Here is a 9312-nt window from a genome sequence, read left to right as displayed (position 1 = left end):
ATGGGAGTTCCCTATGAGGTCCCTGCACATCTTTGGATTAACCCAGACACCTCCGTGAGGCCCCGACTCACGCAGGGATGCCTGCGAACTCGGACCAGAGGGAGTATGTACCTCTTCAGTCTTGGAAACACAGGCAAGCCTGAGCACTCGTCTCAGGTCTTATCCTTGCTTCTGCCTCTGAACACAGACCTACTCTATCTAAATACCCTCCTCTATAGTGTTGCTGTGTGTCCTTTAACCCTGAAGGTGAAACCGGCAATAAAACATTGCTGGTGAGACAGGTACTCACCGTGGCCTGCAGCTGGAGACAAAGGGCAGAACCAGAGTCATGATCTGAGACACAGCACCAAAGTATATTCCAGAGAGACCCAAGTCAGGGGGCCCCCAGCCCACCCCCCACCACTTACCTTGGTTCTGGTCTTGCTCACAAAGTAATTCAATCAAGAGACAAACACATATAATGGAAATGAAATAGCAGGTTTATTTATGAAATATACGTGAGCACAAAGCTGCAAGCAGGCACCCAGCTAAGTCTAAATGCCCCACACACAGAGGAAAGAAAGTTCTAAGTTCGTTAGTGAGTTAGTTTTATACGCTTGAGCCGAGGCTACAAGTGGGTACTTGGCTAATCTAAGTACGCCAGCTCTTCAGGTTCAGGGGTTATTGACTTCGTCTGCTTTTAGGTTCTCCCTCCTTTTCCCCCCCGCTCTAAATCTTGGGAATAACGTACAGCTACACAGACTTTCTTTCTGTTAGTAAAAGCTCTTTGTCCTAGTGAATTGTGACAGAGGCCCCCTGTCCCAGCAATCTCAAGGACTCCCCTCCCCCTGTGCTGTTTCTGCTTGTGCTGTTCGGTACCCCCGTCAGGCTTACTGGACCGGGCTCGGGACTGCTGAGTCCACTGGTGGGACGTGTCCTCCTCTTGCTTCCAGCCTCCTGTACTGAGTTCTTTGTTAGATTGGAATGGCCAGGGCCCTGCCTTTATTTCCCCTCTGGCCACTCAAAAGACACCAGGGTCTCTGAGGCTAACTTCAGAGATGATCCAAATGGCTAGTATGACTAAGGAACTGGATTTTAAACTTCCTTTAATGTTAATTACATAAATGTAAATAGCCACATATTGTATTAGTGTAGTTCTAAAGCTACAAAAGTTCAGGTTCAGTGATCAAACATGCATTTTTTTTTAAAGAAAGGAATCCTTTCTTCCTTAAGACCCAGCAAAACAGCCAGGAAATCAGGTTATTTGTTCAAAAAAGAATTTTCTCTGGGTAAATCCCTGAGACTAGTAATAATTTATTGCCACCCAATCGGGGAAGAGAAAATAAGGCAACTCAATGGCAATCGTGGCTCCCAGCTCTCAGGTGTCACTGCTTTAGGTGATGCTTCAGGCTTTTCTTTGAAGAACTTCCCATCTTTCCTCAGGTCAAAACGAATTTCTTCTTTTTGTCCATCCTTGACAGGATCTCTCACAGCAGATCCACTGATCTGGTGATCTGGGTCTTCTCATCCTTAAATTGAGAAGTTGACTTTTTCTAGATGTTTCAGAAAACAGGCCAAAAATACTTTGTAGCATAATGATCAGGGAATACCTTAATTGTAATGGTCCAAAAGGGAAAAAAAGAAAAGAAAAATGGGTTCTGGGACTTCAGAGGAAGATGAATTTGGGACTGAAAATGAACAGATGAGAGCAAGCTACTCTTAACAGTTTTTCAAAGTCCACTCATACGGAAAATCTTCACCTTCAGGAGGCTCAAAAGACTTTTCCGTGAATTTCCCGATACGGACAGGTAGGCACTTCTGCTGAAAGTGTTTCTCACAGTCAGTACGCTGGTCAGGTCTTCCTCTGACGCGGGTCCGCCAGTGCCTGATAAGGTTCAAGCTCCGACTGAAGCCCTCACCCCAGTCAGGACATTTACAGGGTTTCTCTCCTGTGTGAGTCCTCTGGGGGGTCACCACGGTGGGGCTCTGATGGAAGGGTCCCCGGCACACAGAACCACTGAAAGGGTTTTCTCCTGTACAAGTCCTCTGATGTCTAATGTGATGGCCAGAACTCTTTCCACACTAAACGAGGTCTGTCCAGAAAATGTTCAGCCAGTGTTAACATAACAATAGTTTGTCCAACATCGGTGTAACCTGACAGCCAAGGAGAGTGGACTGGAATGCGCATGTGTGAACAATGATGACTTCGCTATACTTGTCGCAGGGGCGGTAGACACTGCTGAGTGAACATGTGTACTGTGTGGCTGTCACATTCAATAGACTGAGCAAGTACAGTGATGAATCTGCATCACATTTTGCGTTAAGCTTGAACATTCCTTTGCAGAAACTATTCGGATGGTTCAGAAGGCCACAGCTATGGGCAACTGGCGATTGGCGGCTTCATCACAACACGCCTGCTCATGCATCACATCGTGTGGTTTTTTGGTGAAACAACAAATCACCTGGATGACTCAGCCTGCTACAGCCCAGATTTAGTGCCCTGCGACTTCTGGCTTTCCCAAAACTAAAATCACCTTAGAAAGGAAGGAAATTTCAGACTGTTGATATTCAGGAAAATATGACAGGGCAGCTGATGGTCGTTGGGAGAACTGTGTGAGGTCCCAAGGTACCTACTTTGAAGGGAACTGAGGCATCACTGTCCTATGTACAAAGTTTCTTATATCTTCTTCAATAAATGTCTCTATTTGTCATATACATGGCTGTGTACTTTCTGGACAGACTTCCGTGTGTATTCTCTGATGCTTTATTAGAGTGGAATTACAACCAAAGCTTTTTCCACATTCAGTACATCTGTAGGGCTTCTCACCTGTGTGTGTCCGCTGGTGGCGAATCACGCTGGAACTCTGACTAAAACCCTTCCCACAATCAGAGCATTTATAAGGTTTTTCTCCAGTGTGAGTCCTCTGATGTTCTATTAGGACGTAACTGTGGCTGAAGCATTTCCCACAAACAGGACATTCATACGGTTTTTCCCCCGTGTGTATCCTGTAGTGCTGGATCAGGTGAGAGCTGCTGCTGAAACTCTTCTCACATTCGGGACACTTATAGGGTTTCTCTCCCGTGTGAGTCCTCTCGTGGATAACAAGATGGGACGTGTTGCTGAAGTTTTTCCCACATTCCCCACACTGGTAGGGCTTCTCTCCCGTGTGTGTTCTCAGATGCTGGATCAGGTGGGAGCTGTTACTGAAGCATTTCCCACACTCAAAGCATTTATAAGGTTTTTCTCCTGAGTGGGTCCTCTGGTGAGCACGCAAATGAGAACTATTATTGAAGCTTTTCCAACATTCAAAACATTTATGACGTTTGTCTTTGAAGGATGAATTCTGCTGGCCAGACACATTGGCATGTTCTCCTGGATCACTGGGTTTTTCCTCCTCTTTTCCTGTAGAATTTTCCCGATTCTCTGACTTGCTATCATTCTCATAGAAACCATCACACCAAGTCTCGCCTCCTTGGGACAGTGTCAATGGTATTTCTTTTGTATCCTCCTGCTTAAAGTTTTGTGGGCCATCTTTTTTAGACCATTTTGATGCTCTCTCTTTAAGTTTATCTGCCTTAAGGTTGTTGTGCTGAACAGTTTCTAGGTTATTCTTACTTTCATCTCCTGCAAAAATAAGCAAATATTCTAAACACAGTCCCTAATCTCTGCCAGGGGAATTCTGAATTGCAGTGGAAGAGAGGAAACAACCAAGTAAAATCTTGTACATTATTTTACATAAAAACGTTCTTAAAGCTAGTTTTTACTTCTTTAACATAAGAAGCAAGTGAATTTTTTGTATTTAAAACACTATAAAGTATTTGAACAAGGGTCAGCAATCGCCATGGGAGATATTCATTTAAAATAAATTCACTAGTTTCATTCTAAAAGACTTAAAAAAGTAGGGGAGAGGACTGGAGCAGGGGAGAAACTGAATAGCACCCCACCTGAGGTGAAAGCTACTCAATACCTGAGCAGACATAGAAATGACGACAGCCACTACAGGCATACTTTGCTTTACTGAACTTAGCTTCACAGATGGTGCATTTTTTTACAAATTGACGACAAGCACCTACACCAGTGAAACAATTACGACCCACTTTATTGAGATACTTGCTTTATTGTGATCTGGTACTGAACCTGCAATATCTCTGAAGTATTATTAAGAACATACAGTGTCTCATTAATCCTAAAAATATATACGAGACAGATAACACTTCTTCTTAAAGAGAAAACTAAGACTGTAAGACTTAACACAATTTATGAGTTATAGAACAAGAAATTAAAAGTTTGTTTCTTTCAAATGCCTTGTTCTTTCTACACACTTTATAGTACATCTTATAATGGATTTCCAAAGTATTCAGATCATCTTATTGATCCCTCACCTGTAAAAGAGTTTTTCAAACTCCCCCTCTCCGTGAAGCCATTAGCAACTGAGACCAGTGGTTTCTGCTCTTGCTCCATCACAATGATCACAACCAGGTTAGGAATCAGAAACCTGTAGAAGGAAACAGGCCATGTTTGGAGGTATTTGTTTTGATTGGTCTTCCTCTTTCCTTCCTAACCATTGTAACACAACAATTTAAGTACAGAATGTTTTGTTAATAATACTGGAAATAAAATGGTCTTTAGAAGCCCTTTTAGAAAAATCTTTTAGGGTCTGAGGATCCAGCTTCAAAAAACTGAATGAATACAATACTAACTGTCCACTCCAATTTTAAGTTAAATTAAACACTTTAATTTTAAAAAGGGGGTTTTGAGGGGTTGTGGGGAAAGACAGCAACAATAAGACTTCAAGAAGTCAACATGCAGGTATACAAAGCAGTTAAAGAGAAAAAAAATCTGTATAGTTTAGAAAGAATAACTTAGATTTCTATAACCAGTAACAAGAAATTAGTACAAAGCAGGGCTACAATAATTATAAACAATAACCCCTAAATATAAAAGAAATCTGCCCTGAGTAGTGTAGCTCAGTGGATTGAGCACGGCCTGCAAACTAAAGGATCGCGGTTCGATTCCCAGTCAGGGCACATGCCTGGGGTGCAGGCCAGTTCCCAGCAGGGGAAGCATGAGGGGCAACCATACATTGATATTTCTCTCCCTCTCTCCTTCCCTTCCCCTCTAAAGATAAATAAATAAAATCTTTAAAAAAAAAAGAAATCTAACAAGGGACTTCTTCCTTTCCTCTATTATAATCTCAATATCCATTTCAGTCTAAACTTCACCCTTTTCAGCAAAATACAATCCCTGACCTACTTGAAGGGACTAGAAAACATGATCACTGGAAGGCAGTTATATGTGAATTTGGCATCCAAGCCAAGTTATAAAGAATATACAATTTGGGAAAAATGAAAGTCTAAAAGGATATACAAAGGCATGCATATGAAAAACAAGGAAAATTATATACTATAATTTTGACTCTATTAATACTTATTTTGTGCCAAGAAGTGAACTGAATAATTTACACATAATATTTCTTATTTAATTCTCACAACAGCCCTCTTAGGTGTATAAACAATTACCAGCATTTTATAGATGAGCTAAAAAGGCATTTTGGACTTCCGGCCAAGATGGAGACATAGGTAGACAGGCTATGCCTCCTCATACAACCATAAGAAGGATCACAACAAATCTCAAAACAAAATACAAGAAGAACTGCAAGGAAATCAAAAGGTATGGAGGTCTGACAACCAAGGATTTAAAGAAGAAATATCAAGACTGGTAGGAGGGGTGGAGACGGTGAGCTCGGGCAGAGATGATGCGGTGTTTAGGCAACAAGGAATGGATGGTCCTACACTCATGTGTGGTAGATAAAAACTGGGAGGGACACCTGGGGAGTGAACCATCCCAGCCCCAGGCCAGACTGCAGAGCCCAGAGTTTCAGCACCAGGAAATAAAGCATCATAAATTCTAGCTGTAAAAGCCAGTGAGGGTTGGAGTGGTGGAAGAAACTGCCAGTCTCTCAAGAGAGTCTGTTTAAAGGACCCATGCAGCCCGAGAACATACACAAACCCACCCACTCTGGGATTCAGCACCAGTGCAGCAGGTGGAAAGGTGCCAGTCACATTCAGGAAGTCAATGGAAAGAGGACCAGAGCCAAGCAAGCAGCACTGTTCCCTCTCTGAACCTTCCCCCACATACAACACCACAAAGCCGATGAACTGGGTTGCCACACCCTTGTGAATATCTAATGCTCCACCCCTTACAATGTAACAGGAGTGCAAGACAGAGTCAAAGCACCTCTACCTAATGAAGTCAAGGCACCTCTACCTAATACACAGAAACAAACACAGGGAGGCTGCCATATTGAGACAAAAAAATATGGCCCAACTGGAAGAACAGATCAAAACTCCAGAAAAAAATCAAGTGAAACAGAGAAAGCCAACCTATTGGATGCAGAGTTCAAAACACCGGGGATAAGGATGTTCAGAGAACTCACTGAGTACGCCAAACGCATAAGGGAAGAACTGAAGGCTACACTAAGTGAAATAAAGAAAAATCCACAGGAAACCAACAGTGAAGGAAAGGAAGACGGGGTTCAAATCAATGGTTTGGAATATAAGGAATAAATAAACAGTCATCCAGTACAAAATGAAGAAACAAGAATTCAAAAAAATGAGAGAAGAAGAAGACTCTGAGACATCTCCAAATGTGCCAACATCTGAATCATAGGGATGCCAGAGGGAGAAGAGCAAAAGCAAGATATTGAAAACTTATTAGAAAAAATAATGCAAGAAAACTTCCCTGATTAAGTGAAGGAAATAAACATGCAAGTCCAGGAAACACAGAAAGTCCCAAACAAGAGATACAAAGAAGCCCATTCTAAGACATATAATTAAAATGCCAAAAGTTAAAGATGCAGGAAGAGAAATGAAGAGTTACCTACAAAGGAATTTCCATAAGATTTTCAGTGGATTTCTCAAAAGATACTTTGCAGGCTAGAAGAGACTGGCAAGAAGTATTCAAAGTGATGAAAAGCAAGGACATACAACCAAGATTATCCAGCAAATTTATCACTTAGAATGGAAGGGTAGATAAAATGCTTCCCAGATAAGTTAAAGAAGTTCATTATCACCAAGCCCTTATTATATGAAATGTTAAAGGGGCTTACATAAGAAAAGATCAAGAATATGAACAGTAAAATGACAACAAACCCACAACTATCAACAACTGAATTTAAAAAACAAAACAAAAGCAAACTAAGCAAACAACTAAAATAGGAATAGAATCATAAAAATGGAGATCACAAGAGGTGAATGGGGGGAAAGGTACAGGGATTAAGAAGCATAATTGGTAGGTACAAAATAGAAGGACGTTTAGAACAGCATAGGAAATGGAGAAGCCAAGTATTTATATCAATGACCATGGACATGAAAATAGTGGGAAGACAGCTGGAGGAAAAGCGGGTACCAGGGACATGGGGGCAAAGGGGAAAAAATTGGGACAACTGTAATCAATAAAATAGCATAATCAATAAAATAGCATAATCAATAAAATATACTTAAAAATGAAATTAGTCATTTCCTTCCTAAAAAATAAAATAAATTAAAAAAGACATTTTGACACTGCCAAGGCCACGCAACCCAAGAGTGGCAGACCAGGACTCAGCCCCAAGTCTACCTGGGCAGCGACTGGTACTCTCAGCTGGACCAGGAAGCGGAGAGCTGAGCCTAACCCCAAACTGCAGATGATCGTCAAAGAGGGCCCTTATTTAGATTATATTGACTGGATTTTTAGAGAACGGATTTACATCTCTTAAATCTTATACCAAATGGAGCTGGCATTCCCAAAACACCTAGAACCAGCAATTAGGGATTGGTTCTAAGAAAAGGTAAAACTAGTCTTAATTATAACTATCCCGTGTTTGCGTATGGGGAGAGGGGGAAGACACCTAAGGGAGGGGGAGAAAGTTGTTCAAATGGAGTAACATGTTTTGCTCTCTGAGTTACATATTTCTATCAAAGTCCTTACAAAGGAAGCAGGAGCCTGGGTAACAGATCCCCGCGCGGCACTTTCCCTGCTAAGACACCATTAGTTTTGGTACTAGAGGCGTCCTCAGGTGCACTGCTTTCGTCAAAGGGCTGCGAACTCAAGGTGATGAGTTTGCACCTATTGAAAGGCTGTCTTTGGGGCCCTGGCTGGGTTGCTCAGTTGGTTAAAGCATCCTCCCATCCTTCCCAAAGGCCAGGGCGCAGGCTCCGCTTCTGTCACATGGGCACACACGGGAAGCAACCAATGAATACATAAGTAAGTGGAACAACAAATCTCTCTCTCAAACAAACAGAAAAATTTTTTAAAAAAACACAAAAGGCCTGTCCTTAAAGTGTGACTCTATAGACCGGGCCAGTTTTCACTGACAGCGCCCACACAGGGGATCAGGATGAGGCCTGAATGCATTGAGTGAAGCTTAGCTAATTAAGAACCCTTGGCGGGGACCACAGGTTGGTGTGCCCTGCGAGGTGAAGTTCCCAGAGATCAGGCTGTCACCAGCTGAGGCGACCCATTAAGGGGCTCCGCGGGCGAGGGAGGCGCAATGGCCGGGACGGTGGGAGAGGCTGGGCCCTCGTCCCTCGCGGCAGCGGGATCCCCCACCAGGGCGTCTGTGGCCGCCTGGGCGGTGCAGTTTCCTCTCCTGCCCGCAGCCCTCGGCTCCCTTCCCCCCGAGAAGGAACTTACTGTTCTAGGGGCCACACACAAGGTGCCCTGCACCCCTAAGAGGCCAAGATGTCCCGGTGGAAGGAGCCCCCACTTCTTCTGACCTCACCAACCTAGGGTCCCAGACACTCAAACCGCCAGGCCGGAACCGGAAGTTGGCCTAGCTTCCGCAGCCAGCTAGTTAGAGTTTGTCTAGGAAACAGGGACAGCCTGAGCTCGTTGATCTTAACCCTTAGGGCCCCGGACCGAAAGGAACGACCTGATCGATTTCGTTTCCTTGGGCTGTCATTCCAGCACGGCGGTTCTCGTTCATCGCGCTTCTCAGGCGCCTTGTCATAGAGGCCTGATTAGAACTTATACTTTTCTTGACAACAGGGCACCATCAGATTTATCATCATCAGACTCAAAAGCAATCGAGCATTTATTAAGCACCTATTGTTTTTGTTCTCACCGATGTGGACACGGGCACACAATACATACATTTAGCTATCTGTGATACAGCTGGAGAGCGAAGGCATCCATGCACATATAAAACAAGTAGTTTACAAGGCACCGTTATTTCTAACATTCAGAGACACAGTTAAATTCTGCTTTTGTTCAGAGAAAATAGAAGTCAATCTCTTCATACGAAACGCAAGTCTACCCAAGTCCGCAGCCCTGCCACTCTCCTTCCCTCCTGT

The 9312-nt window shown here is 43.2% G+C and overlaps 1 protein-coding gene across 1 annotated transcript; it reads right to left on the bottom strand.

Annotated features, from left to right (window-relative positions):
- Positions 1-2654: 2654 nt before the first annotated feature.
- On the bottom strand, positions 2655-8774 carry ZNF572 (zinc finger protein 572). The gene is made up of 3 exons (XM_037048522.1): positions 8654-8774; positions 4363-4475; positions 2655-3604 (listed from the first exon to the last, which is right to left on the bottom strand). Exons 2-3 carry the CDS (start codon positions 4439-4441, stop codon positions 2688-2690), a joined length of 996 nt encoding a protein of 331 aa, XP_036904417.1. The 5' UTR covers positions 4442-4475; positions 8654-8774; the 3' UTR covers positions 2655-2687.
- Between the last annotated feature and the right edge of the window lie 538 nt (positions 8775-9312).

This window comes from Sturnira hondurensis, unplaced genomic scaffold (genome assembly GCF_014824575.4).
Source record: "Sturnira hondurensis isolate 20B ecotype Veracruz unplaced genomic scaffold, ASM1482457v3 Scaffold0006413, whole genome shotgun sequence".
Taxonomy (NCBI): Eukaryota; Metazoa; Chordata; class Mammalia; order Chiroptera; family Phyllostomidae; genus Sturnira; species Sturnira hondurensis.
Note: the sequence above shows the minus strand (reverse complement) of the source record. Positions and strands in the feature narration are given on the sequence as shown.

Bases quoted from the DNA above. Each gene is read 5' to 3' on its own strand.
- ZNF572 (XM_037048522.1), bottom strand. From the start codon at position 4,441: ATGGAGCAAGAGCAGAAACCACTGGTCTCAGTTGCTAATGGCTTCACG. The intron at 3,605-4,362 runs GTGAGGGATCAA...TTATTTTTGCAG, and splicing joins TTTGAAAAACTCTTTTACAG to GAGATGAAAGTAAGAATAAC.